General features: G+C 39.9%; 1 protein-coding gene across 4 annotated transcripts in view; it reads right to left on the reverse strand.

Moving 5' to 3' along the window:
- PDE8A (phosphodiesterase 8A) overlaps positions 1-19,767 on the reverse strand; it is a 210,221-nt gene that overhangs the window by 77,645 nt on the left and 112,809 nt on the right. For all 4 annotated transcript variants that reach the window (XM_075207924.1, XM_075207923.1, XM_075207922.1 and 1 more), the window contains exons 2-3: positions 10,767-10,823; positions 6,420-6,610 (exon numbers count right to left, since the gene is read on the reverse strand). In XM_075207924.1, coding sequence (XP_075064025.1) covers positions 6,420-6,610; positions 10,767-10,823 — 248 coding nt within the window. The remainder of the gene's footprint in view (positions 1-6,419; positions 6,611-10,766; positions 10,824-19,767) is intronic.

A 19,767-nucleotide genomic window follows, 5' to 3' on the forward strand; every position in this document is an offset into this window, starting at 1 on the left:
ATCATCATCGTCATCACCATTTATTTAGAACTCACTCACATCAGTCCCTGTCCCATTGGAGCTTACAGTCTAAATTCCCTAACATACACACAGACAGACAGAGAGAGAGGGTCAATAGTGATAGCAGCCAATTAACTTACCAGTATATTTTTGGAGTCGGAAGAGGTGTAACGATCTGCAGGCAGGAATACACAGAGGTCCAGGTAAGCTAGGAAGCTTGTAACAGTCTGCAGACAGGGAGTAACAGGAGCCACTGAAAACTACATCCACACAGGTAGAGAGTCTCAAAGGTCTGCCACCAAATGGATAAAACAGGTGCTTTAAATTAGAGGGCACTAGCCAACTGCAGGAGACAAGATTCGCAGACCTGAATCAAAGATTGTGGCTGCCCAAGGCAAGCAGCAGCATTTCAATGCCGAAGAGGACCAGCATGTCGACCCACAGGTAAGTGCACCAGCACCTGACCGAGTGATCGGCAGGTCTGGTGTGTGGCACAACGTGACGAGTCTTCTGCCTGGCCATTCCCGACGCTTCTGTGTGGGCGGTCAGCGATGTCACTGACTGCCAACAAAGCCCCTATATCAGGCTTAGCTAACCTGTGGCACTCCAGGCGTTGTTAAATTACAAGTTCTCGCATACTCTTCCAGCAATAAGCTGCTAATATATTGGCAAAGCATGCTGGGGCTTGTAGTTTCACAACACCTGTTGTGCCACAGGTTGGCCAAGCCTGCCCTATATAATGGCGACTCCCTTAGGCACCATTAGGCAGCCAGAGTATTAGGTCTTCCTATACAGCACCGATCTGCAATAGTAGACAACTTATAAGTGATGTTTTACTGGATACTTGTAAGTGGGATACGTATCAGGTCCCCTCTGTACAGATCTGGTCCCCCCAATATATAAAAAATACTAAATGGAAAATCAAACAAAAAATAATTTTAAAAAATATTTAAAACGCTCAACACAAAATAAAAAAAATGGTCCCCATCTCCGCCACCAGGTATTTTACTCCACAGTTTACACATTCTCTCCAAGAATGCATGTAATCTCAAACCTACAAAATAGGTGCCACTACCCTAACCATTGTCCACCGACTTGAGGCACTATAACAACTCTATGGACTTGTGTAAACAGATGCTTTAAATCCATATGCAGTCATGATAAATGGCAGATTGCCAATAAAACTTACTTGGAGATTTCGTGGCAGGCCGAAGGCCCCCCATTACGTTATGGGGCTGCTTGGAGTAGGGGACATGCTGGCCCGGTCCCAAATGCAATGATTTGGGCAAACATCTTTGTAGACTGGACAGCGCTCAGTCTGTCTTTACAGAGGCAGCACATGGCCATTTAGACAGGCAACGCTGCCTATTGGTACCTGCTTGTGTGCCCCTATCCCAGCCTCTGCTAGTCCCCTATTCTGCTCCTTCCCTTCCTCCCAGCAGCTACCTCCATTTTCCGGGACTTTGCACAGCATAATCCCAGCACAAGCAAGAAGGCAGGAAGCAGCATCCAATACTCCTCCCCTGCCAACCAGACTCCATTTACTACCCATATGTGTTTCATCAACTGTTTGTGTCTGCGGCTTTTGGCTCCCTCCACTGTGTATCTGTATCTGCCTCCCCTTTGTTAGTCTCCTGGTCTCCAATTTTGTATGAGTACCTTTCTCTCTGTCTCCCTTATCTGTGCCTCTGTCCTCCTGTTTGTGTGTGTGTGCCTTCATCCTCCACTTTGTGTGTGTGTGCCTTCATCCTCCACTTTGTGTGTGTGTGCCTTCATCCTCCACTTTGTGTGTGTGTGCCTTCATCCTCCACTTTGTATGTGCACCTCTGCCCCCCCTTGTGTGTTCACCTTTGTTCCCCCCTTTGTGTGTATGCCTCTGACCCCCCTCCTTTGTGTATGTGTGCACCTCTGTCCCCCTCTTTGGTTGTGTGCTTCTCGATCTCCAATTCTTTAAGTGTACCAATATCTCCCCATCTGTCTCTCTCTCCCCAAGTGTGTTTCTCTCCACCAGCTCCTCTTAATTGTTGTCTCTCCAAATTATAGATGCATGCCCCTTTATTTATCACACTTTGCATGTTTCCCTTTGGCCCCCATCCCATCTGTCCCCTCCTTTTTCTCCCATCTGCCCCCACAACACACTTGCACCACAACTTTTCCCCCTCATCTTCCCCTTCTCTCCAATTCAAGGCTTTCCTTCCTCCAGTTCTGCTGGAGTTAATTTGGAAAGAAGGACCAGTGCCAGTGGCTGCAGCTCTGAAATGACTTGGATGAAAAGAAGCACAACCGTATCCTATGCCAAAAAACTGAATCTAATGGCAGGTAAGAACAATTTTCTTATTTAAATCATTTTTGCTGAGTGCCTCAATAGTAAACTTTTGTTATTGTTATAGGTCTTATTAATCATACTTTGAGACATTGCTGATCAGGGATATCTTATTAGAAATTTTGCATGCTCTTGGGGGCTCATTTATTAAAGGCCAAAAAGCCCTTTAAAAAATAAATAGGGCCTTTTCTCGTTTCAAAGGGTTACTGCCGGCAATTATGCTGCTATTGCCGGCGGTAACCAGGGACGGGTTGGGCCGGATGGCAGGGTGGCATATGGCCCCTGGGCCGGACAAAAAAAAGACTGTTTTGGGTCGGTCCCTAGATTCCAGTGCTAGGTGGCTGGACCCTCCTCCGGGACCAGCCACCTCCTCTCATTGGCCGTGGATAGTTAGTGAGAGCCACACACTTGACTGAAGCACTGCTTCTTACTATTAAAAGAAAATATGCCCAGGAAACTACACCACTAGTAGTTAGACATGTATATATACCTGTTTTGAGATCTAACAACTGCTATTTTAACTCTCTAATAGTTCATTTTGACACATTAGCGATACATTCAAATCAGTGGATAGATCTATCTACAGAGGCTGGCACCAGGCTCCATTAATATAAGCACTGCATATCCTATTAACGTGTAATATCTTTATACAAAATATTAGAAATAATAACAACAATTTAAGTTTTAGAGACATTTTAAAGCAATCCTGTAAAGGTGTAATCAGTAAAAAACAAGAACAAATGCACAATTGAAGTGCTCAGTTGTGCATGCCTCCAGTTCTAGACCTAGGACACATAAAGATTGGTAAAATAAGTTCATTATACATATCATAATGGGGATTGTGCGAGGATGAGGGGGGCAGGGGGGGGGGGGGGGAAATCTCATCATTTTGGACCAAAATGACGAGATTCACCATGAAGCACATCTTGGAGGCTCCCACCCTGCCCACTAGGAAGTGAGCAGGATGCAGGAGAATGGCTGCTCTTTGGGAGTCTCCCAGACATTCCGGAAGAGTGGGTAAGGGTCGTTTCACATCAAATCAACACAGGTTTTCAAACTGACCATTTCAGATTGCAATGAAATCCCCAAATCTTAGGCTGATATGTACACTTGTTTTGAATTTATATGCCTTTAAAGTTGGACTTTTTTAGCAAACAATTTGCTTTTAATGTTTATTTAAATTGCCTTTGTAGCTCACCTGATTGAGCTCGAGAGTTGGGCAAGGTCGCATTTTAAACCTCTTTTTAATGGGCTTACCTATGATATATAACACAGCATCATGTTTCAATAAAAATTGAAAAATGTAAAGTTTGCAAAAATCTAGATTTTGATTTTCTCAAAAAGCCATATTTTAACATTTTTGAAAAACATCTCAAAAATTGTTCATACTGTTGTTAATAAATTCCCAAAGTTTTATTTTGAGACCATCATGGGATCATCTGCCACTTTGGACTGTTTGTTAAAATAATGAAAATGAGAACCATCTAGGCCTGTTCAATACTTTTAATTATCTTCTTAAACAATCCGTTTGATGTATATTATGTACAATGACACAGCATGTTAATACTCAAATATTTAAAACATTTGTGATAATTTTATGCCTTTCACATATTATAAGAACGCTTACTACATATCACTACCATTTGGTGCTGCTGCTCTGGATGGATGGTGCTACTTGATGGGTTGGAACTGGCTGAAGGCTTCATTTGTTTTCAGTATTTCCATTTCAGTAATGGTGTACATCCGACCTGTTGGAGTTAACGGATTCACCTTATACAGAACATCTACAATGGTAATTCATAAAACATCCGGCTTCCTTGGGTATGAAAAAGATGGTGATGGACCAGCTGGATGGAGGAATGTAACTTTCATCTCATCAATGTTTTCATCTTTCTCCAGAATAAATGCGAGACACCATTTCTTGTCATAGACAGCAGTTACATACCCTCTGATGTCAGCAAGTGGGAGCAGATACTACATTATCTTGAGGAACTGAACAATGATCCTATTACTCTTTTCAAAGTGTCCAAAGTCTTTTTCTGCAGCTGGCCCAAACTTTTGCAACTTTTGGCATTTTAGAAAATAATTTACACATCCATTCTGAAACGGTTCTCAGTTGAAACAAGAAGGTACCTGTTACTTTACTTCATCTTTATTCTTCTTTACTTTTGTAAACCAATTTAAATTCCAACCACTGCAAATACTGCTCTAAACCAATTTAAACACCACAGCAGGATCAGACTGAGCTGCTGGGGTGTCAGGAAAATAATTCCCATGAGACTCTGCTGAGGGGTGAGAGGAGCATGTGCTGAGCTCTGATTGGAGGAGCCCATTACACGCTCCTCTGACCCATGGAGATCAGCAGCAGCCTCATGGGTTGTGCCTTCTCTTCTCTGCCTGGCCGGGTGACTGCAGGTTCTTCTTGTGAGTACAGTGTTGCTCCCAGTCTGCTGTTTCTCTGCCTCCCAGTTCCCCTTCTCCAATTTACTGTTCCTCCCTGCTCCCAGCACACATTCTCCCAGTCTGATACTCCACTGTAATTAAACACTCCGCTTTTTCAAATGTGACACAAATGGTCCAGGGTCAGATTAGGTTTGGTTGGACTTAAATTAGTGACCAAGGGGCCTTTCTTCACTAATTAAAGCCCACCCAAACCTAACCTGCCCCTGGAAGGGAATGTAAAAGGCGGACATATTCAACACTATTGAAGTGTCTTTCCACATGGAGTAACTTTCCACTTAAGTTCACATACCTGTGCAGAAGTGGGAGCAGGCACTATCTGTAAAATCTGGTCCCAAAACACACCTGAGGAGGAACGTGCATTCCTCTAATGAACTGGAACAAATATTGTTTTGATGATTTTCTCAGAGGTGTAGTGTCTCAATAAATACAGTTTTCATGAATCACTCAAAACTTAAAGCTCTTGTAGCAGATGATCCCAAACTAAAACTTTGGGCATTTATTAACAACAGTATGAACAATTTTTGAGATGCTTTTCAAAAATGTTAAAATATGGCTTTTTGAGAAAATAAAAATTTTGATTTTGAAAATTTTACATTTTAAATTTTTACTGAAGTATAATGCTGTGTTATATATCATATGAAAGCCCCCATAAAAAATAAGTTTTAAATGAGACCTTGTCCAACTCTCTAGCTCAATCAGGTGAGCTACAAATGCAATTTAAATAAACATTAAAAGCACATTTTTCATTAAAAAAAGTGCAGCTTTAACGGCATATAACGTCAAAACCAGAGTACATATCAGCCTAAGACTTGGGGAGTTTTCTTTACATCCATGACAGTATTTATTATACCAAATTTAATTGAAATCTGAGAATGTAAGGTAGAATTTTTTCGAAAATTGTGTTGATTTGATGTAGAAAGACCCGTATGAATCTGACATGGCTATTCATATGAGGATATTAGCACAATGGATCAAATCTCGTGTGAATAGCTATACGGCATACTTTACAACTGTCTTTATTTGGGTGGGATAATCCCGGCTCTGTTCTGCCATCCGGTTTACAACAGCTTTGTCCCGCGGGTGGGAAAGTGTCATCTAATCACTGCATGTCAGAGCAGCAGTGAACTGGTGGCGTGTGCACGACAATGAATGGTGCTTGGAGGGGAGGGGAGGAGAGTACACGGCAAACTAGCACCTCAAAAGACATGCCCCAGGGGTGTGGCCACACTCCTGTTGTGACATTGCCATGCCCCCATTGTAACCGGTCACAACTCCTGTCTAGATTGAAAAAGAGGCAAGGTTGGGAAGTATGAGATGGGATCAGTGATCACTGTGCTTTTGTTAGAAATGCATTTTAGCGTAATTGCATGTGCCATGAGCGCTGTGGTTTTCCAGCAGTCACAGCACCTACAAAATGTCCTGAAAGGGTCCATCTGGATGTTACCAAAAACGGTTTATCTACAGGGCAATATTAGAAGACTTTTATTAATTTTCAGAAATTATTCATTACTCCCACACACACAAAAACTAATTTATAGTCAATCCAAATATTCCACAATAAATAAATTACAGTAATATTTGTCACTTTCATAATATTGTTGCCAATAAATAGAGCTACTTAGGTTTTGCTTACCTGCATAGAGCTTCTGCATCAAAACATCGTGTCTGTCTATGATCGATAATGATAATTTCATGATGTTTATCTAAAAAGCTTTCCAAAGCAGATTCTGGTGTCTTGGCAATGTTAGACTTAAAGCCTGCTTTCTCACACGCACAACAAAATCCATTACTCTGGCTATCTTCTTTGGCAAATACTAAAAGTACCTAATTGGCAGAAATGAAAGAAAGAAGAAAGCATGTCTTTAAAATGTTTCACTTGTGTTTATCTGAAATAATATTTTCAGCTTGTAAATAATTTATTTTACGGCTACAGAACAATGAGCACTCTCTTATTTGTGTATGATTTATGTTTTATGTTGTTTTGACATAAAACCACTGAAAATTGCTTTCCAAATTCACTGTGTGTTAAATACATACACACATTTTTTAAAAATTCAATCTTTTTATTGAAACATTTATCAAACAATGAATGATACAGAAAACATATATACATTTTAAGCTACCTTGGCAGGGGACATGTTTACACTCTTAGAATGCCCGATGAATCTGCCTCCTTCCCTTCCTTAGTACAGAATACCACTGGCCATAAAGGAGAATTAAAAATTACAAAAACAAAAATGTATGCATTTCTCAGATAATTTTAGGTGTGCTGATAAACCTGCTTTTCCCACGAACATGTATAATAATAGAGAGTCATCTGTGTAAACTAATGCATCCTACATAACGGGGCTCATTTAGCAATAGAAGCAATGCAGAAACGGCAGCAAATTTGCTCCTGCAAACCATGCTGCAATGCAAGGGGTGCAGATGCATTTGTTTATTGCATGCAGGGAAAAAACTGTCTGTCTTTGCATGTTGCACACAAACACTGTACAGTAAAATTTTTATACTGCAATTTATAATCTGTCAACACATTGTGAATTTGACCCCCCTGAAGTGCAACATGACTTTTCCAAGGTGCAAATTTGCTTTGCCCTTATCTCTAAATGAGGCTCAAAATCTGTTGTTTATTCAACACTTATTTTGTAAAGCTGGGTACACACTACAGAATTTTCCACCAATTTTTTATGCCGAGCGATTTTACATGCGATCGATGGTCCGATCACTCGGTCCATGGACGGCATACACACTAGCCTTGTTTAGGACGATAAAGGGAAGAGCTGACGTCCCTTTAGCGACTTTTTACAGCCATGTTGTCGTGAACAATGATTTTAATTTCGTATACACTGCAGCGACATTTGTGGGAAATGTAACGAGATACCAAAGGCATTAGTATAAAGGGGCAGAGCTTTCGCTAAAGTTAACACCCAAAGCTGCATATTTATATACAATAAACCCAAGCCACATCAAGACCTGTTCTGCCACAAACCAGTAGCACCTTTAAAAATACTAAATACTAAAAATAATACTCTGCAGTACTCAGCTCTCTGATTGGTATGGGCGCGCTCACTTCTCATGCGGATCTTTCAGACAGTTGTGTGTGTGTTAAAATTTTTGTACCTTTTTCCTGCAATAAAAATGTTGCTTGAACACTGTGTGGTTTATTCTGGGTTCTTCACAATTATAAGTTAATCAAGGTTAATATAACTTTAATAGGTTATAAAGGTATAAGTGTATAAAGAGTAAATATGAATAACACACGTGCTTTACACAAGTGTAATGGTCTACAGCCAGACAGGTGCAATATACATCAATACAAAACACTAGTCAGTGATGTGTGGATTCCGCACCATGTGGGACTGGGACAGACATAAAAAAATTAACATACACATGCCCCCCAGGTCGAGGAAGTATCGGAGGATTGTTGTGGATCGGTCGGAAGTTTATACACACTACACAGCGGAAACGAGATTGGAACGAAAATATTAAACGGTACGACCAACCAAATGAGGCGACAATCGTCCATTTGGGCAGACTTTCGACCATCGTGTCACTGCACACACTGACCCGACTTTTGAACGAGCGGTCGTATGTCGGCTGATTCAGCCGATTATTGGACGAAAACAGTGTAGTGTGTACCCAGCTTAAGACTGTGGACCAAACAAAGGGCGGCATACATGTACATGGGGGGAAATAAGCAATTAGCAAATTTCCCAGCAATAATGTTACCACTATATTATGTAACTGTGTTATACCTAAAAGCATTGACCTCTTTTTATTTTCAATTATTAAGAATTTGCTCAAACAGTAATACCACATTTACCATTTAAACCACTTTTAGTAGCATATGTGATAATGAATGGTTGTCCGTTTAGCTTTCTGTCTCAGTTTTATCTGGGCAACAATTTGAAGCTAGTTCTAAATGTATTCTTTTTATTTTATTGAGCTGGTTTCCACCACAGCTGCCAACCATCTATTCTCCTTTTTGTATAACAGAACACTTCATAAACGCCTCAGCTTTTTACTCTCAGAAAGAGAATGTTTCTTCCAGCTTGTCTCTTAATATGAAATATAAACTACCACCAGAACGCAGATCTTTCTATCATACCTCCACTATTTAATTTTCCCATTGATTTACATTGGTTCAATTACAATGGTTCTGTGCAGAGTGGAGTCCTAGGAACTGTCTTCTGAAACAGTTTTCCCGGGGACTCCTCTGTTTTGGCGGCTAAGACCCTGCAAATCTTTTCTGCTCATCACTTTACAATGGTAGGGATGTGAGTGGGAGGAGCAACGGAAAGAGGCAGGCTCTGAGATTGTGGCTTCTTATTGGTCAAAGAATAAAGCCCAAGGAAAAATGGCTGCATGGAGCAGCCCCTGGTTCCAGTGAGCACAGCAAGTTAATTTTCACACTACCTGGCAGTGCATGTTTAGTTGTCACTTGTGAAGTGGAAAAAAATGGGGCCCAGAGCACAAATTACTTTTTTTCCCCATGTACTGGGCTTTTTCTTGCACAATTGCTCACTCGCTTAAACAGAGAGGGCATGGATTAGTGTGTGAACATGTTTTGCACTTTCTGATGTGGGGAGCTGCTCAGTTCAGGGTGTTCCATGGTGTATGTGGGCTGTCTGTAACAATATCAGCAGCAGCAACTATTTATATAGCGCCACTAATTCCGCAGCTCTGTACAGAGAACTCACTCACATCAGTCCCTGCCCCATTGGGGCTTACAGTCTAAATTCCCTAACATACACATATCGAGAGAGACAATTTAACAGCAGCCAATTAACCTAGTATGTTTTTGGAGTGTGGAAGGAAAACCTATGCAAACAGAGGAAGAACATTGAAACTCCACACAGAGTTTGGTCAGGAATCGAACTCAGCACCCCAGTGCTGTGAGGCCGAAGTGCTAACCACTAAGCCACTGTGCTGCCCAACACAAAAAAAACAAACCAAGATTTTGTTTGTGAGATGAGATAATCTAATAGAAGTGGAGGAGTATTTTTAGTCCTGCAAAATTACTGGATTTTACACACATCATCTGAGGTGGTGGTGATTGGGTGTTGGCTATTACTTTGAATAGAATGACTTTTGCACCACTCTGGCACTTTTGATACAGGAAAAGTGCCTTATACACTTTTACTATTTAAAAACCAAAACAGGAAACATGTGAAGCATGAAATAAGACAGTCTTGTTTTAGGTGGGTGGATTAGAATGCTATTTTCCATCCATGAAACTGCTGCATTCTAAAAACCAGGATACACTCATATTGTGTAACATTCAAGTAAATGGGAAACAATACCAGAGCGACTGAAAGCGGAATTATTCTGGTGTGACAAAGGAGCAGCATTACCCATTCATATTAATGTTACGCTTACGCAACTTAGAACACCAAAGATTCCTGGTCAAAAATTACAGCATTCTAAAAAGCTTGTCTTGCAAAGTCTCACTATTGTGACTTAAGCACAGAAGAAACTACAATAAAGGGGTTGGTAAAGCATTCTTCAGAGATCTCCCCTCCGGGAGGAGAGATTTTGCTGCTGTGTTCTGGGGGCACGGCCATGTGCATTGCGTCATTCACTGTGAATCGCGTTGCTAGGCCCTGCTCTTAGCCACTTCACTAACAAAGTGGCCAGGAACCGGGAAGTTGCCCCGCTTTCCCAGGAGCCCAGGAGAACTTCCAGAATGTCCGGGAGACTCCAGAATTTCTGGGAAAGCGGGTAACTATGAGGTAAAGCGTTCATTGTGTTGCAGAAGCATGCACAGCTGTTTTCACATCACAAAAACAGTTGCATTTTGCACCAGCTCTGTGGTTGCGGAGATCAGGTCTCATCCTATACTTTTAATTGCATGCGTTTTAATACTGAGCTTCAAAGCTAGACATACACCTTGCATCATTTACAAAGACAGTTTTCTCATCAGAAATGCCAATAAGATGTACATTAAAAAAAAATTAAACTAATTATCACATAATTGTACCTGAAGTTGATCTTGGTGGAGTCTCATTGGACCAAACTGCACTTCTGCTACAGCTGCCTATGAGATAAAAAATAAGTTTTCAATTTATATTCTAAATCCATTAGAGCCAATCATACAACATACATAAAAAATGGGAGAGACAAACAGGCAGATGTACTGTGCATGTGCAAAGCAATGAAATATGAGACATTAAGCAAGGACTGTAACTTACAATACAGACCACAATCTGTATTTTGGTTTATTTTCAATATAGCTCTATATCTATCTTAAGATTTTTATATGATCTCATTTAGGGATAGTTTTAATGAACTGTAAATAGATTTCCTAATGAAATGCCATACCCATTGAACTCTATCCTAATAAATACAGATTTTCTGTAATGGATTGTGACAAGTACTTTAAACTTGTGTTCTGATATATTAATGGCTCAAGAACAGACACTTCAGTCCCTCGTATTCTTGTTGTAATATTAACAGTGTCTTGTAATGAGCAACAAGCTGGTAGAAGTAGGAACAGTAGAGAAATAAAATCTGAAAGAATTGAATAATTGGCTTCACAACATGTTTGTAATTTAAACCCGCGTATAGTGATGGGTGCATTAATATACACATCTGCACAAATGAAAAAAATCTGCTCCCATAGATTTACAGGGCAGCAGATGCTTTTCTTTGCTTTCATATTTGTAATCCTGGTTCCTAAAGTTATCAGTGAATTTGGTGCAAACATCGTGCAAATAGAAGTTGGTTATAAGAAGGTTGGTTTTTTTTTGGTAACTCAATAAAACGTGATGCTGTGTCTCACTTGGCACAGGGAACACGTTCCCTGTATATTTGCATTTTATAACACGAGTAGAAAATGCTATAACTGGGTTAATGTACCACTCAATTGGTGTTATTTAGTAGGCAGTAAGTTATAGCTAACAATAAGTAATTAGCTATGATAAGTGTGGTGCAAATGAAACAATACCAGGAAGTGTTTTATTGGTTGCTATGGGTTACTGTGCATTTCATTGCATTAGTTTGTCTGGTCTTTGTATTTTGTTCTTCATGTATCATGTTATGTGTTTTAGATCACTGTTTCTGTATATGTCATGTACGGCACTGCGGACCTTTTGTGGCGCTTTATAAATAAAATATAATCATCTCAAATTTGTCATATGACAGATGCAGGGTCCACCTAACCAACTGTCTTTGCGTTTTAAATATTCATTTGGAAATTTAAATAGTGGTATCTGCTTTTTACTACCCATAAGTCCTGTGCACCTGAAGTGTCTGGGGTATTTGCTACGATATTGAGATTATTTTAGGGGTTTCATTGAAGTATCCTCAACATTCTACTGAGTGTGGGAAGTGCATGCTTAGCATGTGATTTCCTCTGGGTGGGTTATACTTCAAGTAATAGCTTTTAAACAAAGAATTTAAACAAAATAAGTAATCTGAAAATACAATAATAGGTAAGTGACGTCATCACTGTAGTATCAAAACCAATACTTGAATTCATGTAGTGGAATGAATCCTGCTCTAAGGAAAAAGCTATTTCACCACTGAGTTCCATGATCACTGCCCAGAGACCTACAGTGGTACAAGTGTGTACATACAGAGCTCTTTATGCCCCCAATGAAACCTGGATTAGCATGAATATAGGCTACATAGGTTAAAGAAAAACTAAAAAGGTCAACCTGTCAAATAAATTTAAACAGCTGGTCCACTGTTGCACTCACTACACATCACAGAAGTGGGAATGTACCACTACTAAGCAATATCATTAAAAGGAACACCTCACCATACAGATAACTTATATGTGCTATGACCATACGAACAAGGTCAGCATGGAAGTCTCAATAACTTCTGATGTTCTTATATAAACATAACAAAATGGGGTAAATGGACATAAGAAAAAAATATTTTGTAAGGACAGTTGCTTTTTTGGACCTAAATTCTCTTTTCTGAAAGGAAAGTGTGAAAGTGAGAGTGTTTGTTTCCTAAATTTAATGTAAGACTGCCTTTTTTGCTAATCGTAGCTTTTTATGTGCCAATTTTTCCTGTTAATTAACTGACACATAAAAGGTTGCAAACTACTCAGGCTTATGCACCTTAAATGTCCCTCTTTGGCCATTTGAATGGGTTGCATGTCTTAATTAATATGATCTACCACCTATATCAAACTCCTGTCCAGACACACTGTTGTTTGATGAATGTGGTCTGCATCTACCTTTAAGTTATATACAAGCAAACGTATGTGTGTACATTCATTTTAGGGTATACTTTTCTAGCCACAATCCCTCTATGACTGTGAATTTGAACCTATTCTTTCCATATGCTCACTGCCTGAAAAACAATTCCCTCTTCTTGGTTCCGAATGGGCTCTGTCCTCAAATTTTAACACAGGTAATAATAAAATCACACCCACAGCCACTTGCAGCAATCACTTTGCAAAGTACAAAAACCATATACATAACATACAAATAGGCAGGATACGCAGGGTGAAGGAAGAAAGAGGTTCAGAAATATTATTTTATCAAGAGGTCTCCTTTAGTTACAATACACTAAACTCTGTTTGCGATACAGTCCCACTTGCACAAAGCGCATTGCATAGCTGCTATGGAGCATTTGATGTCCGTTTTTGTCCTCAAACTTCCCAACTTGCTTCTTGCCCTCATCTTGGCTTGTCTCACCGGCTGCCTGCGATTGCTGTCCAGACACATTTTGGGCTTTTTTTAGGTTACACTTTTATCAGCTCTTAATTGACCATCTCAGGCCACTACCTGTAGGCACCAAGCGCCTCAGTTCCCTAGCTAGCACCTCTAGCACTCACCTGGATATCATTAATCTGGAGCAGACTGTGCTAAACTTTAATGGCCTAATTGATCTGCTCCCCGTGTCTGGTGTCCCTTACAAAGATGTTACCTTCTAATACTGAATAACTGCCAGCTACATGTCTCATTCTTTGTGGGTATAATTAACACTTTAACCCAACCGCTGGAACAAGGTTTGTTACTGTCTAAGAAACTACAAAACTAAACATTTATCATTTGTGTTTGACCTTGGCTCCAGGAAAACTCAGAACTGATGATAGTTATGTTTAGTCTTCTCTAGATATTACTTACAATACTCAATTATTCAGGCAGACAAGATCATATTTCATGGAAATGTGAAACAATGGTGCATTGACCTCACATATGATCATTATTGAACATATCGCCCAACAACATTAAAATCCATAAATCAAAAATGTATAATTACTACCCAAATAAAGTGAGATGTGCACATGCTATCATTGGTCGGCGCAATATCACTGACATCAGCAGTGTCATGAAAGACGCAAACTATTCACTGTTAAAAAATAGAAGTAGTAAGCAGAATTCCAATAACAAATCACAGTGCAGAACAGGAGAGGAATTACAACTTCCAAAACCAGACCGGAGAAAGCAATTCACTGTAGAAAATTTCACATAACGTGCTGTCCTGAGTGGTAAGCAGTCTAAATGAACACTTTCAGCGATAGAGATTTTGATCGGTCAGACTGAGCCACATATCCTGACGACAGGATCAAGTTTAGTTTACCATTTACATTGAAAGGCACTATTGACATTAGATACAATTCAGCCCTCGTGTATGTGTAGTGTCATACAAAGGCTTCAGTTGTTTTTAAGGTGTGCACATCCTTTTATATTTTATGTATTGTGATCTGTATATTGTGGAACTTCTTGTTATTTTATAAATAAATTAGCCTATTTTGATTATATCTCTTCCCTTGTCATTATATAGTTTGATTAATTTAATGTTTAAGAGTAAGTGAGCGACTCTAAATAATTAAAGAGAAAACTGTCCTCAGCTGACCCTCCTACTCTCAGAGCTGAAGAGTCCCCTCATTCACATACAAAACCAGACCAGGAATCCCAAGACAGGGAATCTCGCGTGTCCATCTGTGCCTGGGCTTACAGGTCTGGTTTCCGACATCTACCAATATGGAAAGTGCTGACCCTGGAGGGAATTTCCTATACGTTCCTTTACACAAGTTACCAGCTCTCAAAGGAACAATAACTTTTTAAGTGTCCACTTTTTCTTACATTTTTTTAGGGCTCATTTATTGATTCCATTATCATGTCTGTTCATTTGACATAAATTTATCACCAAGAAAAATGTCCGGTTTTTAGAAGTTTCTGCACAAGTTGAGGATTCTCCCAAGAAAAGCATATTGTGCAGGAATTGATACGAGGTGGCGATAGAAGACTTCTGCTGTCTAAGCATCCTCTCCTGAAACTTCACTGTCATCAAACGGAAGCAGCTAGAGGAAAGCAACCTCCCATATCAACCTTTAGTGGTAATGAGTTAAGACAAGCAACATCTGTCATTGTAAGATGTGTGTTCTATCCCTTCTTCCATGGAGAGAAATACAAATGTGTCTGACTTCAAGGGGGAGATTCAATTAGCAAAAAATACGCACAAAGGGGGGAATTCAATTCCACCCGAAGTAGCGCCGCGATAAGTCTATTATTCATTATTACGGTAAACTTAACCCGGCTCGCAGCTCAAAAAGCAGTCCTTGAAACTTCCGGAATAACGGTATTTAAGCGCACTATTACCGTAGTAGCGGTAATAGTGCGCAGGCTGCATTACTTTTACAGTAACGTGCCCAATTGAATACCCCCAAATTGTCTCCAAAACGGCTGCGGAGACTCTTTGTGCAGATTTTTTTAGTGAAATATCCGTTGACTTAGAGGTAAAAATACACAGCTGCAATGTTCTCAGGAACATCGCGGCTAATTGAATTCCCACCTAAGTTGTTTACTTACAAGCTTTTTGAGCAGGGCCTGATTATCCAATAGGCTGACTAGGCTGCTGCCTAGGGCGCAAGGCTTTCGGGGGGGGGGGGGGAATCGGGATGCAAAATTTGATCTTAATGAAATTTAAATAAGTGACAAAGATTGACGTGACCCTTTAAAAAATCCAAGTGGACCTGGGCTTCAAAAATACAGGAACATAAACATTGGCGGGGTGATTGTGGATGGGGGTGGCTGGAATTTCAATTGAGGACAAATTAGTTTTTACATACCACTTATTAGCCTGGTGTAGAAAGCGAAGGGGCACCACGGGTTTATTAGCCTAGGGTGGCCTGAACCCTTAATCAGGACTTGAGCAGGGCACTCTTTTCTTATGTTTTTGCCACTTTGCACCCCCATTCTATTTATGTATTTGTTTACCCTATACCTTTTATTTTGTTTTGCTTTTGCATGTTTACATTAATAAACAACAGTCAACGATTACATAATCCTTGACTTAGAAAATGCAAAAACCTTTTTCTTAGACAGCAATAGTAAACAGTAAATCGTAGCTGGTCAAGGCCATGTACGCCAATGTTATAAAATTCCTTCTTGCAGAAAGAGAGTAATTTTAGAAATATATTTCGCTTACTCTAGGAAACAGCCCAATGCACAATATTAATGTTTATTAAAAGAGCGGATGGTTATGGTTATTAGATCTGTGTGTACCACAATGACATACACTGCGACATTAATATCCATTGTCTGGTAGGAAGAATTGCACATATATGTTGGATACTCATTTGTTTGTAAATTGTGTGAGTCTGTATTTTAGTCCTTAAAAATAAAGATCTCTTAAAGTAATAATGCACTAGCTCTGCTTTCATTTATGTTTCCGCACATGTCTATCAATGAGTGAACTGAGTGAGCATCAGAAAAGAAGCAATTGCAGACACATTCGTCTTTATATATTGAATAAGGCTGAAATACAAGAGCACTGATAGCAAGTGCATCACCAAAAGGGGACAACACCACCGGGACAAATAGGCACTATCACTTGGAGTGACTGGAAGTTTTTAATGAATATCACTCTAAAAGGTTAAGGTTTATCACATGGATGCCATTATGTTATAATGGAATTACCATATGTATTTAATTTTTTTACCTCACATATCGATTAGTTTTTTGGAAGTAAGAAGAAAACAAAAAAAGACGAGTCACAGGATAACAGTGGAAATATAATTGTTATATTTTACTTATTTTCTTCACACATTGGGGTTACTAACAGCGCGTATGTTCTCTTAACCTGATTTGATGCTGGGTTAAACAAGTCTGATTTTGACCCTTTTGATGGACACACGCTGTACAGCCGTTGGTCAAATTGGTTGAATTGACCAAATTAATCAACCAAACACGTTGACAGATTAAGACTGTTGTAAAACGTGTTCTGAGCCACTGTATTAACCGACGACACACTAAGACATTTCAGTTCCTGGGCACATGATGAATAACATATAGATCACATGTGACCAGTGGTGGAAGTGGGGTGTATAGGGTGGTATGCCATACTACCACTTCTCCTAATGCCTTCATTGTAAAACTATCACATTCCGTTCACTTATATTCCCATTACATTTTTCATACCGCCACTTCTAACTTTCCGCTTCGACCACTGCAAGGGACAGTACTGAGAACGCGACTCTCGCTGTAAGGCTGGTGTCACAGTGTTTTATACAGCAATATAAGGCAGCAGATAATACTAAAGTTGATGGTGTCTGCTCTTTGTGGGCACACTAGTTGTTTCCAAAGCATCGAGAACTCACGAGCACTACAGGTAGAGTTGTCACATAGCTGCTGAATCCAGACCCATTATAATGAGTGTAAACTGCACCAACCTTTTACACAGAAGCTGTAAAAAGCAAATTAATCTTAATAACCAGTGTTTGCAGATATATACTCAGAAATGCTCATGAAAAAAATGTAATGCCATAGGTGTAACACCAACACCAAATCCAGCAGCCATGCTGTTAATTCATATCTCTAGTCTTTGTGATCTGCTCTTTACAGGCACAGAGCTGTTTCCAAAACTTCTAGCGCTCAGGAAAGATACATGTAGCAGTCTCACCTAGCACATAAAGCTCAAAAAATCCAGGTCCGCTGAAATTAATGTATAATGCTTTAGCCTGTTACAATCGAGCTGTAAATAGCTAATGAAGAATCAGAGCAGTGTTTTCCCTAGAAGATAAAAAAAAACAGCTCAGAAACGCTCATGAAAAAGCTGCAAAATGTTTTCTGACCATTTTTAAGCAGCAAAGATATGTCGTTTGTAAAAACGCAGGTGTGGTGCAAGCCTGCGGCTTTGCAAAGGTAGCTCGTTTCTGTGACACATTATGTGATTGTTGGTAGTAAACAAAAAACCTCCCCCTCCCGATATCTTTCTCTTATTCTGTTACAGAAGATCCAGTAACTATGGAAACAGAACTCTCCATAGACTCTCCTCTCCCTGCAGAGCTGGGCTTCATCACAAACAAGCCTCGTGCAATGATACATGGGATACATACAGTAGTGTCCTATTTCATACATCAGTTCTTCCTTTAGGAGAGTTTAAGATCTTTTTAAAAACAAGCAAAAATGACCATTGTGAAATATCTTTATTTGAATACCTTTCCCCTTGAATGGGTCTCAGTTGAGTCCCTTGGTTCCTCATGGGGATATAATTTGCATTTGCAAGCATATGATAAAAAATTAGTCATGTTGCAAATTAATCCATGACTGGTGAAAGCTTCATTATACAATCATTATTTTTTTCCATCAGAACTATTATCATGGTGATAAGTGTCATTTATGTCATCTCTGCAAAAAAATGACTTTCCTGCGATTTATTCTTATTTTATTGAAGTCTGCACAGAAGTGGTCTTCATGGAAGAATTGCGGCCAAACAGCCAAGCTTCGACATGGAAACAAGGCCAAGCAACTCAATAATGCACGAAAACATAGAAATTGGGGTGCAGAAAAATGGCAGAAGGTGCTCTGGATCGATGAGTCAAAAATAGAAATATTTGGCTGCAACAGAAAGCAGTTTGTTCGTCAAAGGGCTGGAGAGCGGTACAATAATGTGTCTGCAGGGAACAGTCAAGTTTGGGGCTGCATTTCAGCAAATGGAGTTGGGGATTTGGTCAGGATTAATGGTGTCCTCAATGCTGAGATATACCGCCAGATACTTATCCATCATGCAATACCATCAGGGAGGTGTCTGATTTGCTCCAACTTTATTCTGCAGCAGGACAACGACCCCAAACAGACAGCCAATGTCATTAAGAACTATCTTCAGCATAAAGAAGAACAAGGAGTCTTGGAAGTGGTGATATGGCCCCCACAGAGCCCTGATTTCAACATCATTGAGTCTGTCTGGGAATATATGAAGAGACAGAAGGATTTGAGCAAGTCTACATCCACAGAATCTGTGGATAGTTCTCAAAGATGTTTGGAACAACCTCCCTGCCGAGTTCCTTCAAATACATGGTGCAGGTGTACATAGAAGAACTGATGCTGTTTTGAAGGCAAAGAAGGGTGGTCACACCAAATATTGATTTGATTTAGATTTCTCTTCTGTTCATTCACTTTGCATTTTGTTAATTAGTAAAAATAAACTATTAACACTTTTATTCTTTAAATCATTTGTACTTTGCAGCATATTTTCCACACCTGCCTAAAACTTATGCACATTAGTGTGTGTGTGTGTGTGTGTGTGTGTGTGTGTGTGTGTGTGTGTGTGTGTGTATATATACACACACACACACACACACACACACACACACACACGTATAATTGGCACACCTGGGCTTGAAAAGATTTTTGACGGCGCACTGACAGAAAAAGGTTGCTGACCCCTGCCATAGATTAACAGCACACTTGGTACTGATGTATACTCCTTTTACTACCCTCAAATTCCAAAAAGGTCTCTTGTGCATGAGACAGAGATTGACACGTTCTCGCACCATGCTACCACCCGCCCAACCTGCGTCAGTACCTACCGCATCCTATGGACTATGTATTGTTGTACAGTTGTTTCGTACCTTGGGTCCATGACAGTCCTCACCCGGCTCCAATGCATAGGAAGCAATTTCAGTGACACACATAAGAGAGGTGGCGGAGACTGCTTGTCAACACAAGTCGTTGTTTACATAAGTAATAAAGTGCAGAATGGCATAACACAAATCACTTTGAACATAAAGAGTA

This window comes from Mixophyes fleayi, chromosome 4 (assembly GCF_038048845.1).
Source record: "Mixophyes fleayi isolate aMixFle1 chromosome 4, aMixFle1.hap1, whole genome shotgun sequence".
Taxonomy (NCBI): Eukaryota; Metazoa; Chordata; class Amphibia; order Anura; family Limnodynastidae; genus Mixophyes; species Mixophyes fleayi.